General features: G+C 50.3%; 1 protein-coding gene across 2 annotated transcripts in view; it reads left to right on the forward strand.

Annotated features, from left to right (window-relative positions):
• Nucleotides 1-6797, forward strand: part of LOC119251215 (patr class I histocompatibility antigen, B-1 alpha chain-like) — a 49379-nt gene extending 42582 nt beyond the window's left edge. The window contains exons 3-9 of one of the 2 annotated variants that reach the window (XM_054698168.1): nucleotides 908-951; nucleotides 1449-1727; nucleotides 1934-2209; nucleotides 3237-3512; nucleotides 3644-3763; nucleotides 3972-4073; nucleotides 4204-6797. In XM_054698168.1, the coding sequence (XP_054554143.1) occupies nucleotides 908-951; nucleotides 1449-1727; nucleotides 1934-2209; nucleotides 3237-3512; nucleotides 3644-3763; nucleotides 3972-4073; nucleotides 4204-4247 (1141 nt within the window). In that variant the 3' untranslated portion in view covers nucleotides 4248-6797. Of the gene's footprint in view, nucleotides 1-907; nucleotides 952-1067; nucleotides 1143-1448; nucleotides 1728-1933; nucleotides 2210-3236; nucleotides 3513-3643; nucleotides 3764-3971; nucleotides 4074-4203 lie in introns of those variants that run through there. The other variant, XM_054698167.1, reaches the window with a different exon arrangement.
• The last annotated feature ends 16028 nt before the right edge of the window (nucleotides 6798-22825 follow it).

The raw sequence follows: 22825 nt of genomic DNA on the forward strand, positions 1-22825 counted from the left end.
AACAATGGTAGAAACTAGCCATAAACAAATGAGACTCTAGCAGGAGTCAGCTAAAGAGATTCCTGACTTTTCAGGAATCTGCCTCATGCCTGGACCTTTGTCAGACTGTTAGGGGGAAAGGATGTCCTGAGCTAATTCCATACAGGCTTTGTGGACTCCACCCCCACTCCAGACCAAAGCCATCAGGACATTGGGAAAGACAAATCCTGTCACCACCAAAGGGAAGGTGGCAGGGACCTGAGGGTGGAGTTAATCAGCCAGGGTTGGTATAAAAAACCAAACACATGGGCCTGGGGGGCTCACTATCGCTTGCCTCCTGGCTTCAGGGCTCCTGGCTCGCGGCCAGCTCTCAGAGTGCCATTTGGGATTCCAGATTGGTGGATCGGGTAGGGCGCATTTAAAACTTTGTCTCCCATTTTTCTCCCTGAGCTGTACATTTCCTCATCTGCCCTTCCCTTGTAAATAAACCTTTTATTAACCTTTCGTGTGTGCCTGCAGTAGAGTATTGATAAGTCCTTTTAATCGCGCGGGTAAGGACCCACAGTCAGGCACCCCGTTTTGTATCGGGGCTGCCCTATAACAAGACGACAGGAGTAGCATGGCTCCCAGCATAATAACATCTTTTGAAAGGTTTTATTCTAGTAAAGTAAATATTTAAAGCTATAACCCACATGAAAAAATTATACATGGGATCCGTAGTGATTTATGAGACTGTAGAGACATCCTGAAAGAAAAATGTTTGAGAATCACTGACCCAATTCCTGGGCCTGGATTCAGGGAGGCAATAGTGTGACAAAGGTCTTGGTGCAGGAGAGCAGGGGTCTCGGGGTGTGGCTCTCAAGGTCTCAGTCCCCAGAGCGCTGTTCCGGACTGGAAGTTGACTGTTGGGGTTTCCTCATCTCCCCAGTTTCACTTCTCACAACCTGGGCGGGTCCTCCTTCCTGGATACTGGTGAGTCACCCCAGGGCTCACTCCCCATTGCCTGGAGGTCTCCAGAGCAGCCAATCAGCAGCCCCGCGGCTCCAGTTCCAAAGCCCCCACCCACCCGCTGGGACTCCTTGGAGGCGCGTCCTGGGGGATGGGGGGCGCAGCCCTCCTGCTGCTGCTCGCGGTGGCCGCGGCCCCGAGGGAGACCCGGGCGGGTGAGTGCGGGTCGGGAGGGGACAGGGCGCTCCCAGAGGCGGGAGCGAGGGCGCGGGCGGGGTGGGAAAGGCGCGACCTCGCCGCCGCCCTAGTTGTCCCCCCACCTCGGCCCCGCCCCGTCCTGGCCCCTTTCCGTCCCCCGAGACCCCAGCCTCCTCTGGCCCCCCGAGTCCCGGCCATTTTCGTCCCGCAGCCACTTTTCAATCTCACTCGTCTTTCACCCACTTTCTGTCTCGTGGGCGCCCCCCGGGACTCGAGCCCCCGAAGGGGAGAAGAATAGGCCGGGTCTCCCCTCCCGCCCCCAGGCCCCCACTCCATAAGGATTTTCCACACCACGATGTCCCGGCCCGGCCCCGGGGAGCCCCGCTTCATCTCCGTGGTCTACGTGGACGACACGCAGTTCCGGCGGTTCGACAGCGACTCTCCGGGCCGGAGCTTGGAGCCGCGGGCGCCCTGGGCGGAGCAGGTGGAGCAGGAGAAGCAGGAGGAGTGGGACGAGGACGCGCGGATCCTAAGGGAGCGCGCACTGTGGTACCGAGCGCGACTGGACGCCCTGCGCGGCCTCTACAACCGGAGCGAGACCGGTGAGCTGGCGCGGGTCCGAGCCGGGTCAGCACCTCCATCCCCACGGACGGGGCAGGGGTGTCGCTCAGGGTCTCCCCCTCCAGGCTTCTCTGCAATTGCCCGGGAACAGCCCGCGGGACTTTCACCCCATTTCATTCTGTTTAGTTTATTCAGGGCGGGAGGGGGCGCGGGCGGGGTGACCACGGGGTGACACTGGCGGGGACAGGGTCTCACACCTTCCAGATGATGTCTGGCTGCGACGTGGGGCCCGACTGGCGAGTCCTCCGCGCTTACAGACAGTACGCCTACGATGGCGCCGATTACCTGGCCCTGAACCCGGACCTGCGCTCCTGGACTGCAGCGGACACGGCCGCTCAGATCTCCCGGCGCGAGTGGGAGGCCCTGGGTGAGGCAGAGAGATTCAGAAACTATTTGGAGTACTGGTACTTGAGGTGGCTGCGCACATGCCTGGAGTACGGGAAGGAGACTCTGCAGCGCACGGGTAAGAGGGGCCTGGAGGCCTCCCGGTCCCCCCCTGCCTGGAGTCACTGCGGGAAATGAGTCCTCTCTCTAGTCCCGAGAGGGGGCTCCCCTGGGTTTCATGTTCTGCACTAGAGAGACTCCCAGAGACTCCGGCTTCTCCTGAAGGACAGTGAAGGGATCCCGTCTCTCCTGAGAAAGACAGACAGTCCCTGACATCACACGTCACCGGGTCCTTTTGACCAGGGGCCTGTTTGAGAACCACGAGTTTCTCTCTCAGTCTTGTTTCTGGTCTGAGAACATTTTCAGTTATGTGATTCCTGCTTTTCTGTGTCATTCACCTTCCACCCAGGTCAGGAATAAAAAGTCTGTGTTCCACTCCCTCTGCTTCATCCTACCCTGGGTTTTCATCCTCATTCTAGTACTATCTAAGAAATAGGAGACTCTCACAGATTCCCCAGATTAGCCTGTTTTTTACATTTTTATGCTTCTAGCTGTTACAGGGCAAACCCTGATAAAAAATGGGGTTTCCTGACTGTGGGTCCTCACCTGTGTGCTTAAAGGTGACGTATGAATGCTAAACTGCAGACACACATAAAAGGTTGATAAAAGGTTTATTTACACGGTAAGAGGAAATGGGAAATGAATAACTCAGGGAGAAAAAGAGGGAGATAAGTTTGTAAATACGTCCTACCCGTTCCGCTGACCTGGGATTCCAGTGACCCACAGAGGTGGTGAAAACCTAGCACGCCTCGTGGCCAAGCCAGAGACTCCCGGCCACATGACCAGTTAAATACCCAAATGGAGAGCCTAGTTGCTTAACTCCACCCTCGGGTCCTCCCAACCTTCCCTTTGGTGATATGGGATTTGTAGTTCCCAGTGTCGTGGGGGTGGAGTCCACAAACCCTGTATGGAGTTTGCTCAGGACATCCTTCACCCCTGTCATTCCTGCCACGCCAGTTGTCTTGTCCATTGTGAGGATGGTCTCATGAGATTCTTCAGTGTCCATGGAGGAAACACAAAGTGAGTTTTCTGATTTACCACCTCAGAACCCCCAAGGACACGTGTGACCCACCACCCCACCTCTGAGTATGCGGTCACCCTGAGGTGCTGGGCCCTGGGCTTCTACCCTGCGGACATCACCCTGACCTGGCAGCGAGATGGGGAGGACCTCACCCAGGAGATGGAGCTGGTGGAGACCAGGCCTGGAGGAGATGGAACCTTCCAGAAGTGGGCAGCTGTGGTGGTGCCTTCTGGAGAGGAGCAGAGATACACGTGCCACGTGCAGCATGAAGGCCTGCTGGAGCCCCAAGTCCTGAGATGGGGTAAGGAGGAGGATGTGGGCAGTGATGTTGTTCTCAGGGCCATCAGGAGCCCTTCTGGAGCCCTTCTGGAGCCCTTCAGAGGGTCAGGATAAGGTCTGGAGCTCAGGGTATGATCTTCCCTTCCCTACCAGTGCCCCCTCCTCAGTCCTCCATCCTCACCGTGAGCATCATTGCTGGCCTGGTTCTCCTTGTTGCTGTGCTCACTGTAGCTGCAGTGGTTGCAGCTGTGATGTGGAGGAAGAAGCACTCAGGTAGGGAAGGGAGTGGGGGATCTTGTCCACTGGGGGCTTTCATATCCCAGGGAGAACTTGCCCTGCCTGGTTAATGGGAATTACCATCCACACACATGTGTGTTGCCCAGAGGGCATTTGGTCCAGTCCCCCCTCACCTCCTTTCTTCATTTTTCTCAGTCCTGACCTGGGTCTTTAGTCCCAGTTCTGAAAACTTCCTGTTGTGCAGGATTAAAAGATTCCTTTAGGTCTTCTGACCTGACTGCTCCCTGGTCTCCCATGATGCTTCTTCCCACAGTAGGACAAGGAGGAAGCTACACTGAGGCCGCAGGTAAGTGTGGATCTGGGGTTTGATCCCTGAGCCCCTGGGGACAGTGTAGATGGACTCCATGGGGGAGTTACCCTCATCAGTCCTTCCTGTGGTCTCATCTCTGACCAGGTTCTGTTTTGTTCTCAACCAGGCAGCGACAGTGCCTATGGCTCTGATGTGTCTCTCAGCCCCTAAGGATCTTTTACAATGAACCCGATGAGGCTCCTGTTGTGCGCACCCTGGGCAGCAGGGTGATGGTGTCACTGTTGTTCTTAACTGTGATATTGAGCATTTGTTCATATATTTATTTTTCTATGTCTACATAAGTTGCTATGTCTATAAATAATAATAAATAAAATATAATAAATAAAAAAATTTATTTATTCATGCATACAAGAAATGGGGTACAGGCCAGATGCACGGGAGGTGATCAGATTCACCAGAGACAGAGTGGGGAACAGAACAAGCAGACTGATGAAATACACTGCTGAGGGGAGCAGCGGGTGAGACAGGAGAGGTCTGCCGCACCATGTGGGATTCTTGCCTGCTGGCCGGGATCTAACCTACACTGCAGATGCTGCGGACAGCCTCACAGTGCTGCGCTCAACCACCAGCGCCACCAAGGGAGGCCTGGAAGTCAATTTTTTTTTTGCTATATTTATAACACTGTTTTTTTGTCCTTATTAAAATTGGGTTATATCTTGCTGATCATTGAGTTTTAAGCATTATTTGTAAATTCTTGATACAGTGCTTTATCAGTTTTGTAATATGCAAATGTTTCTCCCCACTCTGTGACTGAACTCCTTTACTGACGGGAAAGCAAGCATTATTGTCCAGACAGAAGCATGGATATATTTTTTTAGAAAAGAAAAGATAAATTTCTAATTGGTTTTGAGCAGATACTGGCTGACTGGGATGTTGGGGGATGGAAGGGAATGACTGACTTATGCATATCCTTGAGTGTTATTTAAATGTTCTTGCATGAGCATGAAATATGCTTTCAAAACTAAATTACACTTCATTCCTCAATTTATAAAACTCTTCACACATCATGTCCAAATCACGTATTAAGATCAGACTGGCACGTGGGCTACAAGTGAGGGACCCGCACATCATAGTTGCACAGTCATGGTTTCTCTCAGGGGTCACCCTGGTGTTGTTCGTTCTGTGGGTGTTGGACAAATGTATAATGACCTGTGTCCATCATGAGAATATCATGCAGAGTATTTTCACTGTCCCTAATGTCTTCTGTGCTCCAAGGAAGCAAAAGCAAAAAAGAAACCAATGGAATCACATGAGACTAAAAAGCTTCTATATAGTGGGGGAAACTCATTAAAATGAAAAGACAATATCAAGTTGCAGAAAATATTTGCACACCATCAATCCAAAAAGGAGTTTGCTGCAGGAGGCCTTGTTGCTCCAGCCAGATAGGATGCTGACAAGCAGCTAAGAGAAAAGGCCTCACACCGTGCGGCTGAAGATCTGGCATCCCTTTGCTTTTTGTTCTTGGTCATAGAGAGAGAAAAATTTATCAGAAAGTATATTAGGCAATAAATTATATGTATCAGCATACTGTAAGTAAATAGCACGAAAAATTGTTTGTTTAGAAATTAGTTGTTGGGCAGTTTGGCCCACTTGACAATGGGAGATGGTTTGTTGAACATGCCTGACAAGCATTACAATACAATAATTATAGTGGGTCCTTCTTTTGCCTTCCCTTGAAGTTTCTTGGGGAAGTTTTTAAATGAAGCTATTTGAGTTAGGAGTTTCTAAATAAAAAAAGTTCTGATAGCTGAGTAGCAGCCAGCTCCTGCTGTGAAGGCCATGAGAATAAAAAAGGTCTTTTCTTGCTTAGGCTTTGGCTGATAGGGATGTACTGGCGGCTATCCACTGTCTTAGGTTATTGTTTGGTTGAAACAATGAGTTCTAGTGTAAGGCTTAGTTTTTTATTAGCCTTGAAGGTTGCCTTCTTGCTGAGAGCACGTAGTGGCCAAAAGCCCATAGAATAAGAGATGCACTGATTGTTTCTGCTTTGTTTCTGTGCACATGATAATGTCATCTCACTGCTTGCAAAAAATGTATAAATAAAGAACCTGCTGAGCCTCTCGGCAGAAGATACTAGCACCTCACCAAGTGTCGGTGTCTCCTCATTCCCTTCCCCTCAGCCCCTAAGTTTCAGTCCTTTCGTTTTCGCCGAGGCCGTCTCATCCTTTCAGGAACCCCTGACACGACATTTTGCCGGAGGCTGGTCCCCGGCAGGAGTTACTATCCAAGACCTACAAAGAACTGCAAAACAAGAAAACAACTCAATAAAAACAGGGCAGAGGAGCTAGATGGATACTTTTGTAAAGAAGACATACAGATGCCCAATAGGTACATGGATAAATGTTTGTCATGTGCTGTCAGGAAAATGCCAATTAAAACCACAATGAGTTACCCCCTTACACCTGTGAGAATGACCCACTGAAGGGTGTGGAGGAAAAGGAACTCTCTCTGGTACATGGTGGGTGGGAATGAAGTCTGGTCCTGTTAGTGGGCAGAATGAGGGTTTTCCAGGGTTTCTCAAACCTGTACACTCTACATGGGATCTGCCATCATCTGAATTAAGACAAAACATACTCTAAAGCCTAAGACCTTCAATAGAAAAGAACTTTAATACAATTAGTGTGCAATAGAGAGAAGAGAAAGAATATAGTTAGAATAGTTCCCAAGTGAAGCACCCAAAGCTACCCGTCCCCTCATGGGTAAATGCCCAGAGAAACAGGGTTGGCCCAAAGCAGGCCCACCGGGCCCGAACGCCCGCCACAAGGGTAAGGCACCTACTGGTAGAGACCCATGGGACAGGGGCAGGAGGGGCCAGTCAAGTCTGGAAGGAAAAGAGCAAAATCAAAATCCACATCAAGACAACAGCTGCCATTGTCAGCGTCTCCATGGGACTCTCACCCAAGTCTTTGTCTCTTTCACATGTCTCTTTCTGTGTCCCCAATTCCCTGGCACAAGTCCAAGCCTGAGGAACAAGCCTGGCTGCTTCTTCACATGTCTCTCTGCTCCATGTGCCTCCTCCAGTCTTCTTTCCTCATCTCAATCCACGTCTTCCTCCTCTTTCTTAGCTTCTCATCCCTGCTCAGCCCCACATTTCCTTGGGTGGGGCGGTAACCTGGAACCTCTCTTTTCTACGGATAGCACATTGGTCCTGCCCCAATGGAAAACAAATGAAGTTTCCTCAAAATATTCAAAATAGACCTGTCCCATGGTCAAGCATTCCATTCCTTGGTATTTATCCAAAGAACGTAAAATGCTAATTCCGAGGAATATGCGCCTCCTATGGTCACTGCAGCACTGTCTACCATAACCAAGCAATGGAGACTACCTAAGTGCCCAACGGCAGGTGAGGGGATAAAGAACACAAACCGTATACACAATGGAATACTACTCAGCCATGAAAAAGAAAAATACTGACTTTGCAACAAGGATAGATATGGATGGGATTATGCTAAGTGAAATAAGTTTGAAGGAGAAAGTTAAATACTGGATGATTTCATTCATATATGGAATATAAAGAAACAAAGCAGGCACAGGTGAAACTAAACCAAAACAAACTCTAGAAATATGACTCTGGAATTGAAGGTATGGGGTGGGGGTAAGAGCAGGAAACAAGGTAGGAAGAGGACCCAGTGGACTATGGTGAAGACTGTGGGTGCCCTTATGGTAGGCGTGATGTGGTAACAAACATCTGAAAAGGGGTGACCCTGGGCCTCTGAACACATACAGTGTGTAAAGCAATGTTACCTCAACTGAGTAGTACAATGAGGGGAAAAAGAAACGAAAAAAGCAAATTGTCTCCTCAGTCACTGCAGTCACTGTCATGCAGGCTGAGGGGCTGGTTTCCCACAAGGTCAGAGGCAGGAGGTGCAGGGACTCCTGGGGTTGTTCAGACCCCGCTGAGTAGAGACACTGCAGAGAGGGCGGCTCTGAGGGGACCAGAGACAGAGGGTCAGAGTAACCCCAGTGCTGAGTGAGGGTCTGGTTCCCAAGGAGAGTGTGTGTGTGTGTGTGTGTGTGTGTGTGTGTAACAAGAATGACAGGATATACAACACAAGATGATGGGAAGACAATTAACATCAAGCCCCAGAATGAATGAATTGAAATCGCACACAGAGTAAAGAGTGTGAGAACAACACCTCAGTAAATGCAGTTCTGTGGAGAAGCAGTTTCCAAGCAGGACTGAAAAGGCATTGGACCTGAAGAAGAGGCTGAGGTTTAGAACTATCTCATGGTTGGTTTGAGGTGTAAGGAGCTGGGCAGGACCCCTGCTCCAGGCCCCTGCTAGGATGTGGTGGTAACTTCACCCCTGACAGCTCCCTCCCCCAGTCACCAATGTTCTTCTTCAGTCCCCGACGTTCATCTTCTTTGGACTCACCATAGAAAACCCACGGGTCTCAAAATGAGGTTGTTCCATGCACTTCAGCTACTTTCTCTCTAGACCAGAACTGGAGGGAACCACACAGGGGGAGGGAGGAATGTGTGTCTCCCACTGGCCTGGCCCAGGGGCAGGATTAGTCCAAGTCACCCTAGTTCCTGAGCTGAGCCTTTGTCCACAGTCCAGGAAGGGAGGGAGATGGAGCAGGGTCTGTTGCGTCGGGCAACACCACACTGATAAAGAAACGGGCGTCGTGGAGCAGGCTACATGATGCAGGATGCTGCGGAAGAGGAAGATCCGGGCCGTTTTTATTGCTAGAATAATCATACAGCGTCAGTTACGTGGGGCAGGAGGACGAGGAGGAAAGGATGGGTGAAATAAGGAACGTCATCTTGGGCTTCAGGGGGACAGGAGTCTGCTGACCAGATAATTCTTATCTGCTTGATGATCAAGTGTTGGAATCGAAACCAGACCCCAGACCCTGGACCATGGGCCTAATCTTATCAACAAGGCGGTCCCCTGGTCAGCTTCTGGGCTCCCTTGTCCCACCTCGTGATGCATCGCCTTCCCAGGGTGATCAAGCTTTCTCTCTTGCAAGATTTGAAAGGCACCTTGTAAGGTCTGGCTCCCGTGACTGAGTGACCGGGCAGCTCTGACCTTGTGCAGGAATGCAGAACTGCAGGTCACACAAATGGCAGCTGAACAGGCTGCTCAAGTTTAGCGGACCCACCAGGGTCTCCCTCAGCTCTTAGGGGAAGATGTAATGTTAGAGGACGAACTGACGTTTCTTTCTCATTCTGGGGCTCTCCCGTCTCCCCAGCATAACCCTCCATGTGCAGCAGGGAGAGGATGTCAGGTCAAACCCAGGCTGCTTCCCCCACGCCTCTCCCCACTAGTGTTCAGGATGCATCTGCTTGTCCGCATGGCCGCGCTGGAGGAGAGCACGGAAAGGTAAGTATCATTATGGTATTTGCTACTGGGATTGGAGGGAAGTTTTTTTTTTTTTTTTACTATAAAAGATCTTTTATTTGGGTTGTTGCTGTAACAAGGCTGTGCAATTAGAAAAACACCTGGGAGAAGGAGAAAGTGTTGAACTGAGTTTTCATAATACAACCAAAAAAAAAAAAAAAGGGAAAAAAGTCAACAGTGAAAATAAGAGAAACATTTGCATGAATTATTCAGTTTAACCCACGACACCCTGTGAGTTGTCAGATACCATGATCCCAGGGTAACTCATGACTGTGGGGAGTGAGACTCAGAAGCGCAGCCCAGGCCACACATTGGGCGACCCAGGGTTCTGACCACCCAGGGCCCCCTGCTGTGGCAGCTGCAGTGAGGAAGGTTCACCGAGCTGAGGGGGCTGAGGCCTCAGTGTGGTCACATCCACTGGAAACATCCAGAGTGAGGGTTGGGTCCTCTTAGTGACGGGCACCCACTACCTGCCCAGGCGCCCTTCTACTGACAAGTCAAATTAAAAAACATTCCTCCTGATGTTGCTCTGATGCTGGAGGCAGGTGGGGTGGGAGAGAAAGTGGAGGTGATGCCAGGCCCTGTGAGCCCTCCCTGCCTGGTGTGGGGAGCAGAGAAGGCAGGTGAGGGTCCATGTTGAGAAAGGCCTGGTGTGCCGTGGGGAGCAGAGACTGGAGAGGGTGAGAGTGTGCGGGGCAGGGAGGAGGCTCCTGCGGTCTGACCAGGGCAGGTGTGGTCACCTCCTCCCTGAGCGTCTCCTCTGCCCTTCCTTGTTCACCTTCCTCACCCACCTTGCAGGACAGTCATGGCCTTGGGGTCACTACTGGACCCCCCTGGAAGAAGTGACCTGCAGCATCTGCCTGGAGACAGGAGGCCCCTGGGAGCACCTCCTGTGGCCACAGCTTCTGCCAGGCCTGCTCTCAGCTGAGTGACTCTCTGACCCGCCGAGGTCACTGTGTGCTCTCCACGCTGCCAGGGGCCACCACAAGAGGGAACAGCAGATTCAGTTTTATTCTGGTCAGTTTGTCCTCTGGGGGCAGACTTGCCCAGGGGTCATTTTCCTGCTTCTACATTTAATCTGGATCCCTGCAGCCTGGTGCAAGTGGTGGGGTATGACCAGCTTTGCTGAGGCCCGCTTCAGTAGCAAGCCTTGACAGAAGCCATGGGGAGAGAGGCCCATGGCATTCTAGGCCCAAACTCAGCATGTGGACTGTGGGCCTCCCTGAGCTCTGGCAGCGTTGGCCTGGGCTGTGCTGTGGCAGTTGGGAGACCAGCCTGGTGGGCTGTGATAGAGGGGTGCCTGCTCTGGATGCTCAGGTGAGCATGTGGCCCTGCTGAAGCCCACTCCCACTGTGATCCCTGATGCTGGGGGGAGAGGGGACCTTACTGCGTGCAGCCTACGGGCCTGTTTGATGCCCTCTGAGTGACAGCAGCCTGCACTCCAGGGTGAGACTATCTGACCTCAGGCATCTGGACACATGGGCAGGTGTTTCATTTGAGAACACAGTGCCAGAATTGTAATGGACCAAACAGATTCAGGCTCTGACAGGTGTCATTCAAGATATTTTTTGTTTTGTTTGTTTGTTTTAAAAGAGATTTTTATTTTTACTTACGTATGCACACAAGAATGGGGTTTAGGCCAGAGGTGTTGGGGGTAAGAGGATTCACCAGAGTCAGAGTAGGGAGCAGAACAGGAGGATCTACTGAAATACATTGCTAAGGGGAGCAGCGGGCTAGACAGGAGAGGTCTGCTGTGCCACGTGGATTGGCTCCCTGGCCAGGGATCGAACTCATGTTGTAGTGGCTGGCAATACTTGATTGTGCTGTATCTTTAACCCCTGCACCACCAGGGAGCACCCCACCATTCAAGGTTTTTGAGACCATCCAGGCCTCTAAATGGACCAATCTGATTGGAGCTCCACTGGCACCAACCAAACAGCTGGGATTATAAAGGGGCCAATCAAGCTTGAAAGGTGGCACCCTGAAGAGGATACAAGCCAGAGCAGCAGCCAGCCTGAGCCACTTGATAGACAACTACTGGTCAGATTTGTCGGTACTCCTAGAAAGATCTTTGCCAAGCCCTCTGCAGAGTGTGAGACCTTTCCAGACACCTTTCTGAGACCTGATGGCTACACCTGCCTCTGGCCCTGGCTCTAACACCGCCTGCAGAGAACATCGTCAGGCTGTCCCTGGGGTTTCTAAAGGGGCTGTTTGCTGGTGGCTTATGCCCAGCCTCTCTAAGGCTGTTTGCTGTTGGTACAATGGCATCTTGATTAAGATGTAAACTGGCATCTCTGGCACCATTGCCTGCTGGACCAGTGCTGACCAGCACTGCTGACCTGTATCTGGCCTCCTCTGAGAGCTGTCCACCACTTCTCATCCTTGGGCACCATCTCCTGGTGCTATCACATCTTGCACTGTCCAGTCATGGGTCTGGTGCTGTCCGCCCGGCCTTTGGACAGCTGTTGCTGGCTGCTGCAGCGTCACCTGAGCAGCCCCACCTGGGATCACCCCCAGCTGCCACCGGGAGTTGGATCCTGCTCCACTGCTTACCTGTTGTCACCAGCTCCAGGCTGTCATAGCACAGCTTGTGTGAGTAGCCTTTGTTTTGGACCGGTGGACACTGAGGACACTGTCTGAGGTAGGACGGATGGCCATTTCTGGGCTTAGACACTCCTTCCTTGTTTGCAGTCTCCCCTTTTTAATAAACCCTGTTGCTTTTACATCCTGAGCCTGAGTGTTGTCTTGCAAGTGTGAGCACATGGATGAGGACCCAGAGACAGTGACTGTCCCCAACATTGCCCTGTTTTAACATAACCTGAGAGTGGAACTGGTGACTGTCCCGCTGCAGGGTGTGGTGTCCTGTGCCCACTTGACCCCCCCTTCTCTGTTCAGGCCTGAGAAAGTGACAAGTGAAGCTGCAAAAATTCATGCCTCATCCTCCCTGGTGGCATAAGGGGTTAAGCACAGCACTGTGAAGCTATCCACAGCCTCTGAAGCACGAGTTAGATCCCCGACCAGGGAGCAACCCACATGGTGCAGCAGACCTCGCCTGTCTCACCCACTGTTCCCCTCAGCAGTGTATTTCAGTCAGTCTGCCTGTCCTGCTCCCCACTGCCTCTGGTGAATCCTCTTACCCCCCACACCTCTGCCCTGTACCCCAGTTCTTATAAGCATGAATAAATAAATCTTGGGCCTCCTAGTGGCACAAGGGCTTAAGATGCAACCTATGAAGCTGTCCGCAGTCTCTGCAGCACGAGTTCAATCCCTGGCCATGGAGATACCCACATGGCGCAGCAGACCTCTGCTGACTTGTCCACTGCTCCCCTCAGCAGTGTATTTCAGTCACTCTGCCTGTTCTGTTCCCCGCTGTCTCTGGTGAACCCTCTCACTCCCACCTTTGGTCTGTTCCCCAGTTCTTGTATGCATAAACACATACATTTAAAAATAATTAAATAAATCTTAAAAACAAAATCCATGCCTGCCAGAGTGTTAGGATTTGAGCTAAAAAGAACTTCAAATCCATTCTTATTTTCTAGATGAGGGTAAATAATGAAAAGAGCATCAGGCCAGTGATGGCAGAACCTAGACACAGCAGGTACCCCGACTCCCTGTCCTTGTTCATGCCCTGACGCCTGAGGGAGGACAGAGGCTGAGGGTTCCGGAGAGGAGCTGGACACTCCCCTCCTCCTGCTCGGCCCTCATGGAAAAAGCAGGAACCAAATGGTGAGAAAAGTTCAGGCCACGGGAAGCTGTAAGTCTGTCTCCCATGACCAGTCCTTGCCCGGGGAGGGCTGTGCGCTAGGAGATGTGACCATAAGGCCGTGAGCCCTGATGACAACATCATCTAGGAGGGGGACCATGTAGCAGAGGGTTCCTGTTTCTCCCCAAACACTTCAAACCTTCTCACTGAAAGGATGTTGATATAGAGGGAAAATGAGGAATCAAGTTTAAAGCAAAAGGATACTTATGAGTCCTGGGTACTGAGGCGATACAATACATCATTATTGAAGTGACATGGAGGATTTCAGGACAGACGCCCTGTGGACACGCACAGGTGCAAGAGGAAGTTCTGCAGGTGCAGCCTGTGAGCACACGTGTGAGGACCTATGTAGGGTCAGAGACACGTGAAAGAGACAGAGATGTGGGTGAGAGACCCAGGGGAGCCTGACAATGGCAGCTGTTATCTTGATGTGGATTTGACATTGCTCTTGTCCTTCCAGACTTGCCTGGCCCCTCCTGCCCCTGTCCCATGGGTCACCAGTAGGTGCCATAGATTGTGGCAGGCTTTTGGGCCTCAGTGGTTCTGCTTTGAGCCAAGCCTGTTTGGCTGGACATTTACCCATGAGGGGACAGGTAGCTTTGGGTGCTTAATTGGGAATTATTTATCTATGTTCTTTCTCTTCTCTTTCCCTATTACACACTAATTCTCTATTGCACACTCATTGTGTTCAAGTTCTTTTCTAACAAAGATGTTATGCGTTAGATTTTGTCTTTAGGCAGCTGATGCAGATCCCATGTAGAGCAGGTTTGAGGGCCCTGGGAACCCCTCATTCAGCCCGCTAACAGGACCAGACTTCATCCTCATGTGCCAGAGTTCCTTTCCCTCCACACCCTTCAACGGGTCATTCTCACAGGTGTGAGGTGGTAACTCATTGTGGTTTTAATTGGCATTTTCCTGACAGCACATGATGATAAACATGTATCCATGTACCTGTTGGCCACATGTGTGTCTTCTTTAGAAAAGTACCTATTTAGCTTCTCTGCCCCTGTTTTGATTGGGTTGTTTCCTTGTTTTGGAGTTCTTTGTAGATCTTGGATAGTAACTCCTTGTTGGATTGATGATGTGCAAATATTTTCTCTGACTCAATATTGTCTTTTCATTTTAATGATAGTTTCCTTCACTATGTAGAAGCTTTTTAGTCTCATGTGATTCCATTGGGTTTTTGGTTTTTTTTTGCTTTTGTTTCATTGGAGCACAGAAGACATTATGGGCAGTGAAAATACTCTGATGGACACAGGTCATTGTACATTTGTCCAACAACACCCACAGAACGGACAACACCAGAGTGAACCCAAAGGGAAACCATGAGTTTGGCGACTGTGACGTGCGGGTCCATCACTGGTAACACACGTGCCAGTCTGGTCTTAACACGTGATTTGGTCGTGATGTGTGAGGAGTGTTATAAATTGAGTAATGTAGTGTAATTTACTTTTGAAAGCATATTTCATGCACATACAAGAACATTTAAATAACACTCAAGGACACACATAGGTAAGTCACCCCCCCAACACCCAGTCAGCTAGGACATCTGCTCAAAAACAGTTAGTGATTTATCATTTCTCTTCTTAAAAAATATATATATATATATATATATATATATATATATATATATCTCCATGCTTCTGTCTGGACAACAATGCTTGTTTTCCTGTCAGTACAGGAGTTCAGGACACAGAGTGGGGGAAACATTTGCAAATCATGAATCTGATCAAGGACTGTATCTAGAATTTACAAAATAACGCTTAAAACTCAATGAGCAGAGAGAAATAACACAATTTTAAAAGGGACAAAAACAGTGTTGTAAATGAGTGGTGCCTCATTTGAAAAATGGACAAAAGACTTTAACAGACACGTCACCAAGAAGAGACACAGACGACAAGGAAGAACATGAACAGATGCTCAGCATCACAGGGCACTAGGGAAAGACAAAGGGAACAACAGTGACACCATCACACCTGGTAGGGGCTGAAAAATGCAAACCCTGCACAGGTGCTGCCCAGGATGTGGACAACAGGAGCCTCAACACTGCCTGCAGGAATGCTAAAGGGTGCGGTCACTGTCAAAGATCTTTGACAGTTTCTTTGAAAACCCAAAAACCTGACATACAGCCCAGCGATCACTGCCCCAGCTAGTTACCCAAATAATTTGAAAACATATTTGGGGGCCTCCCTGGAGGCACAAGGGGTTAAGACGCAACCTATGAAGCTGTGTGCAGTTGGGGAGGTGACCCACATGGCGCAGCAGACCTCTCTTGACCGTCCACTGCTCCCCTGAGCAGTGTATTTCAGTTAGCTGCCTGTTCTGCCCCCACTCTGTCTCTGGTGAATCCTCTCAACCCCCGCATCCCTGGCCTGTACCCCAGTTCTTGTATGCATGAATAAATAAATCTTTTAAAAAATGAAAACTTATATTAAAAAAAACTCTGCATGCATGTAAATGGTTTTTTCTACTTTTTTTTTAAGATTTTTTTTTAATATTCCCCATACAATTGCACCCCCCTCATTTTGACCCCAATCCTTCTTCTCCCCTCCCCCCCATAGTGTGTCTCTGGTTTATAGTTGCTTGTTGATTTTGATTTTTTCTTTATTATAGTTATTCTTTTTCCTAGTCCCTTATTTAGGTTTTCTAGATTCCTGCTATGAGTGAGACCATCTGGTATTTTTCTTTTTCTTTCTGGCTTATTTCGCTGAGCATGATCCCTTCCAGCTCCATCCATGTTGCTGCAAATTGAATGTGTTTATCTTTTTCGATTGCTGAGTAATATTCCATGGTGTATATGTACCACATCTTCTTGATCCAGTCATCTATTTTTGGGCATTTGGGTTGTTTCCATAACTTAGCTATTGTAAATAGTGCTGCTATAAACATAGGGGTGCAGGTGCCCTTGGAATTAATGTTTCTGTGTCATTTGGGTAAATACCTAGGAGTGGAATCATGCATGTGAATGTTTATAGCAGCACACCCATAAGTGTGAGCTGCCCATAGTGACTTCCTTCTAAAGACAACAGCCTCTAAATAAATGGGAAAAAGAAGCTTTTCAGGAAGAAATCTGGGAAAGTGTGCCTTAGCCAGGTGTTGAAGGTTAACACCATCAGTGATGAGTCAGGTGGACATGATGAGCACTGCCGTGGTGAGTGGACAATGTCCCTGCACCCCTGGAGTCTGCTTCCCCAAACCCACAGTCCCAGTCAAAACAAAAAACCTAAATTGAGGGACAATAGTCCTGAGCAGTGTTCCTTGGAGGCTAAGAGTAGGAAATTTAGGGTGGAGGGGTCACAAGACCTGAAACTGGAGGTGGGGGTAGAAGTGATTAACATAGTCATTAAATCAATTATGGAAATGAAAATCGCTGTGGCCAACTGCTATAGCAAGTATCAGATGCTACAGGAAGTACAAGGAGATGCAGACCAGAGGTGGGATACAGGGATGGAGCCATTGCAGAGACTCGCTGCTGCTCCTGACAAATCAGCTCAGTCACACCATATAAGTAATTAATTTAACAACAGATAACAATTGCACAAAGGAATGAGCCCTCCCAACTAGAACACTACCTCAGTGCCCTTTTTTTCCCCCAGGAAGACGCAGCTCTGCTCCCAGGGCTCCGCCTGGGGCCTGCAGGCTTCTCTTCACACACCCGCCCTCTCCAGGGGCAGCTGCTCCTGCCTGCTGGTGTCTGCACAAGCATCCTCTTCTTTCCTTTGTGTGTGTGTGTGTGTGTGTGTGTGCCCTCACGCCACTGAGAGGACTCTCGTGAAGCTTTTCTCAGAGGTGACCCAAGAACCCCCATCTGTGACCCCAGCACCTCTCCCAAACATCACTCCTCACCAGTGTCAATGTTACAAAAACAAGGAAAGTCTGAGGAACTGTCATCCAGGCAAACTGGATGGGATTATGGAGCATCAAATGGACATTAGCAAAAACTGAAATGAAAGTGTGGCGTTTAGTTATTATGTCAACATTGCTGCATTAGTTAAAAAAAAAAAAAAAAAAACAAAACTGTACTCATGTAGGATTGTTATAGGGCAGGGAGAGGGCAGCCCAAACTCCGCAAACCTGCCTATTCTATGTAGGGTTCTGCCATCTGCCGCATCAACACAAAACATATGAGACTTTAATGGGAAGGAACTTTAATACAATTTGGAAACAATACAGGAAAGGCAAAGAATCTAGTTTCTAAATCAAGCACCCAAAGTTACCCATCCCCTCATGGGTTAAAGTCCATCCAAATGGGATTGGCCCAGAGCAAGGCCCCAAAGCCTGCCACAAGTCTAAGGCATCTTCCAGGGAGACCCACAGAAAAGGATCAGAAACAACCAGAGAAGCCCACAAGGAAAAGAGCAAAATCAACATCAAGATAAAAGCTGAAATTGTCACCTCCCCACGGGTCTCACCCACATCTGTGTCACCCAGTCCATGACCAAAAGACAAGCGCAGTTTCTTCACGTGTCTCTAGGCTCCATGCGCCTCCTCCAGGTCTCCTTCTGGCTCCATCCTGCTTCCTTCCTCAGTCTCCTCTGCAGCCTCTTCTCTTCCTGCTCAGCTCCACCCTCCCTTGGGTGGGGCAGGGAACCTAGAACCTCCCCCTTTCCTGGGGACCACCCTGTTACAGGATGTTAACAAAATGGAAATAGTGTGGGATAAACAAGACCTGCACCGCCTTTGCTACTTTTCTGTAAATCGAACAGTATTTTTAAATGTTATTTTTAAAAATACTGTCAATATTTAATAGGTTATAGAAGGAAATATTTTCTCTTTTCCAGTTTTCCCAGGGATCACCATCCAGGGACGAGGGAAAAGCGTTCTGAGGAGAAAAGCTGGAAACCTCACCCCCACGGCGGGCTCCGGAGTCTCCTCTCCTCTGAGCCCTGCTGCTCTGACTCCTCACAGAGCATCTCACCCCAGGACGCCGCCCTCCAGGACCCCCAACTCTGCCCACCTCAGCCCCCGCCCCGTCCTGGCGGCTCCACCAGAATCCGGAGCGGCGCGGCAGCGCCCCCGTGTGGCCACAGGGCTGAGCACAGGAGCCCAGAGCCGCCCTTTCTCCTGCTCAGCCAGGCCCTCCCCAGGCTCCCTGGGCCCCCAGCGGCAGGACAGGGATCTGCACACAAGGGGGCGCCCAAGTCCAGTGTCAGGTCAGAAGTCCCCAATTTTCTTAGTCCTGTGGACAAAGGACAAAAGCAGGTTTCCAGGTCAAAACAGCTGATTCCCAGATTATGGGCTGATCCTCAAATATAGAGGTTCCTTCCGTCTTGGGTGGATCCTTGGACTCCAGCGTCTCTGTCATTTGCTTCCAGGGGTGAAAGCGCCTCCTCCTGGGAAATAACATTCAGTTCTACCCAGGAGCCCAGGTCCTTGCCCAGGAATAGGACAAGGTTCCAGGAAAACGCCAAGACCCGGGGGCCAACCACCCATCCACGTCTTAGAGCAGGTGGGAGCAGGAGTGATCAGAGCCGGGGAGAGACCCGGGGAGCTGGTGGTGGTGTGTGGTGGATCATTGGTGGAAGGGCCGCACCTAAGAGGAACAATAACTATAGAAAGATGACCCACGCTGTAAGGAAATAAATAAACAAATATACATCTTTTAAAAATTCTCCATCTCTGAATGAGGGGAGGTTGAGGAGAGCCCCCAGGGCATGACTAGGAAGACAGGGAGGCTCCTGGAAATGGAGCAGAGGGGACTAGGGGATGGGGCCCCAAAGGAGTGGTGGGGGCACCTGGAAGGGTGGGGCCAGGAAGGGGCAGCATCGGGGACACTGTGAGGGGAAGGCCTGTGTGGGTGACATGGCTCTGGCTGGGGCTGGGAGAGTCTCTGTCTCCCCTGGTGGGACTGCAGAGGGGCTGGTGCTGTAACTGACCAGGGAATCACTTAAGTTCTGGGCCTTTCCTGTCCGTGCAGGGCTGGTGTGACTCAAACACGCACACTCAGGCTGATGAAGGAGAGAGAGGAGGAGAGGACAGATGGTTAGGAGGAGGCCCCCATTTCCTGAGCCTCAACATCCTCCCCAACTCCCCAATGCTGGGGTGGCAGGGAGATTCCTGCAATGAAGAGGAGGTGATTCAGGGAATCAAGAGGAGAAAGGCCTGTGCTGCTCTAGAGGACCAGCCCTGGCAGCTGATTCTGGGGCTCCAAGGCCCAACTCCCTGCAGGCGGGTATGAGTCAGCCCTGCTCACAGCTCCAGGCTGCTGACAGCCCCTCTGTGCCGTGACCCTGCAGACACCGCTCTGGGGATAGTATAAAGAAACAAAACAGCAAAATTAAATGGGAATCTGAAAACGGTAGAACTGATTTTTAAAAATCACATATTTTGAATGACACTTCAGGGGACGTGGAATCCTTGTCTGACAGCTCATTGCAATCAGGACCTTGACGGTCACGTGAGCTACTCTGGCCTCCACTGTTTCTTGTGAGAAAACAGCCACTGATCCCTTTATCGCCTGAATATTTTACTGGTTTGTACCAAATCACTTCCTCCTTTGCACCTAAACCAAAGATCTGGCATCTCCACAGTCTCTGAGGGGGAGGCGGCAGGAGGGGCCTCACTCAGAGGCTCTAGGTCTGGGTCCCACGAGGCTGCGATGGGGACGAGATGTTGGCGGATCTGAAGGGCCGTGATCAGCGTGGAAGGACCTGCCTCAGAGCTCCTGCATGTGGCTCCTGCAGAAAACCCTCAGGTCCTTGTCCTGTTGGCGTCCCCTTAGCTGAGGGTCCACCGTGTGCAGGGAGTCACCCCAGAGAGGGACCAGGAGGGGAGCTCGGGGGGAAATCTCAGCCCCTGTGAGCCTGACTCTGTGACGTGGCGCATCCCTTCTGCTTCGTTCTCCTCACGAGGAAGAACCAACAAGTCAGACACACTCCCGGGGGAACTGTCTCCCCTCCTGTGTATCAGAGAATTGGTGGAAAATTGAAAACCAACACAGTAGACCTTCTGGACACTCATTATTTCCATTCTGCCCACATGAAAAATAAGCTGCCTCCCACCCAAGGCCCCTAAAAGTCTCTCCCATCACAGAAGCAGCGTGATGTCAGCATCTCATCATGTGACTCAGGACCACGGAGATGAGGCGCCTTGAGAGCTTCTGTGCAATGAAACCGTCTGTGCTCAGCTCCTCGTGGGCTGAGGCAGTTTCTTACTCCACAAGCCCTCGATGAGGATACAGTGGAGGACAGACACAGGGCAACTTGTAGACCCATTTTTTAATGTTTTTAAAGCAAACTTATTGAGATATATCTTTTGGCCATTGAGTCATTTGTTGAAGGCTCACCTGTCATGTCCTTTTGGTAAGTGCAGAGCAGAGCAATCATCCCATACTCTACCTTGAGAACATCTCCATCACCACAACAACCTTGTTTCCTGGGCCCAGGCCCATGGGCACCACCCCGACCTTCCCCTCCCAGCCCTGGGCAGCCAGAGCCCACTCTCTGCCTCTGGGGATGGGCCAGGGAACTTCTCTATAAACACATCCCAGGCGACTCTGCTGACACAGGATATGGAGACTGAGGGGTTATGGCAGTGCCCAGGTCAGAACCCCAGCCACCTGGCTAATGTCTGGGCCTCTGGACCGACACCATCCTCCAAACTGACCAGGGGACCAAGGAGGCAGTGAGCCTGGAGCCCTCACCACCCGCTCCAGATACCACTCATTTCTTGCCTGGATTTGACTGAAGACAAAAGCACAGTAGAAAGTCATCATGTCATCACCCTTCATGGAAATGAATTGAACTCACCAAAGAACAAGACACAGAGTGACTGGTTGTACCAAAAACAAAACCCAACTTTATGCTGCCTCCAGGAGACAGGATCAAAACAGCCCCACTGCGGGAGACAGGAATAGGCCAGGATGCTTGAGGAGCTGCCCAGTGTGGACAGTTCACACCCCCACTGCTGGAGAAGCCAAGACAGGGGGAAGATCCTGCAGGCGTGATTGTATTTTTCTTTATATTCTTCTTTTTTTAATTTTTTACTTCGCTTTTCATTTGTGAACACTATTTGCTTTCCCCCACCCCCTCAGGTGTAGTCCCCATAGAGTTTCCTTCTGCAAGGCACCCGTGCACCATCACCTCAGTCCCCTGTGCTCCTAATCTCTCCCTCTGGTCCTTCTACTGCCTCCTCCCCTGCAGGATGTCTCTGATTAAGGCCTCTGACTTAGGATCCCGCACATTTCTTTGGGGATTCTGAGGCAAGAGTAGTGGTGCTGGAGGAACCAGACAATGACCAGGATGCTGCAGCCCATGAGGATGGCACTAAGCTCACCCCACCCTCGCTGGGAGAGCAAGGCCATGCCCCAGAGAATGCAGCCTGTGCAGGCGATCCTGAGCTCACACCAGGCCTGTGGGAGGATCAGCCCTGGCCAGCTTCCTGCAGGTTAAAGTGAGGGAGCTAAGGCAACAGCAGCTCTGCCTGGGGAAGCAGGCCCTGCAGGGATCCATAGCACAAGCCAAGGGTGCTCACCTGACACCACCCCTCAGGGGACCCAGACCCTCGCCCCTGTCCTGCCTGTCCTCATCAGGGACAACTGACCATTCAGCACTTCTGCACCGCTAACTTCTCCTCCTCCATCGCCCTAGCCACATGCCCTCCTTTAACTTCTACAACGCCTCTACCCACAGACACCTGACCCTTCTCTTGTAGTTCCAAATCTTGGTCTCCTAATTTATTTCAAGTTATTTTCATGTATTTCCTCCAAGATTTCTTATTCACTGCACAAATGCTAATAAACTTGTTCTCTCTTCACCCAAGTTGTCTACTCCTTTGATGTCCATTCCCTTCACAGGGCTGGCCTCCTCCTCACTGTGGCCTTGCAGATGACCAACTCCTCAGTGGGAGCCATTTAGCCAAACCACTACTGCCCAGCCCTCTCAGGCCATGATGCCCTCACCTGACTGCCACCTCTGTTCCCATTGCTGCCTGGGGATTCCCAGGGAAGGAACCAAATAAATGATGACTTTGGGATCATCCCAACCACACATTAGAGGTAGCATACAAGGCATCCGTCCATTTGGGCTGGTTGGACCTCCGTGGTGGCCTAGGGGTAAAGTCTCAGCACTGTCACAGATGAGTCCTGAGTCAAGCCCAGGCCAGGGAGCAAACCCATCTATGGTACAGCAGACTCCACATGTCTTGCCCACAGTTCCCCTCAGCGGTGTAATTCAGTCAATCTGCCTGTTGTGAATCACACTCTGTCTCTGCTGAATCCTGAAATCCCTCCACACCTCTGGCCTACACCCCAGTAATTCTACACTCAAAGAAAAATGATTATTTGTGATCTCTTGAATTTTAGGTATACAGTAGAGTAGGGTAAACGACTAATAACTAATCAAATCAGATTTATATCACTATATCAGTGTATTCAGAATAGTATTATTATTGTATCCAACAGTCCATGTTACGAACATGTGTCCATGGAAGAATGTAGTTTAGGAAGAGGGTGTCATCCAGAGTGGAGCTGTAATGGGATATCCAACTTTACAATTTCATTGAATCGATTGTTGTCTATTATGGAATTATAATTATTAGGACACAAATGATCATTGTTGAATTATAGATGTCTTGATGCCAGGTTGTAGGTCATTAGGTAAAGCTTGTGGCGTGTAGATGGCA

This window comes from Talpa occidentalis, unplaced genomic scaffold, assembly GCF_014898055.3.
Source record: "Talpa occidentalis isolate TD23 unplaced genomic scaffold, MPIMG_talOcc4v2.1 talOcc4.2, whole genome shotgun sequence".
In the NCBI taxonomy this organism is placed as follows: Eukaryota; Metazoa; Chordata; class Mammalia; order Eulipotyphla; family Talpidae; genus Talpa; species Talpa occidentalis.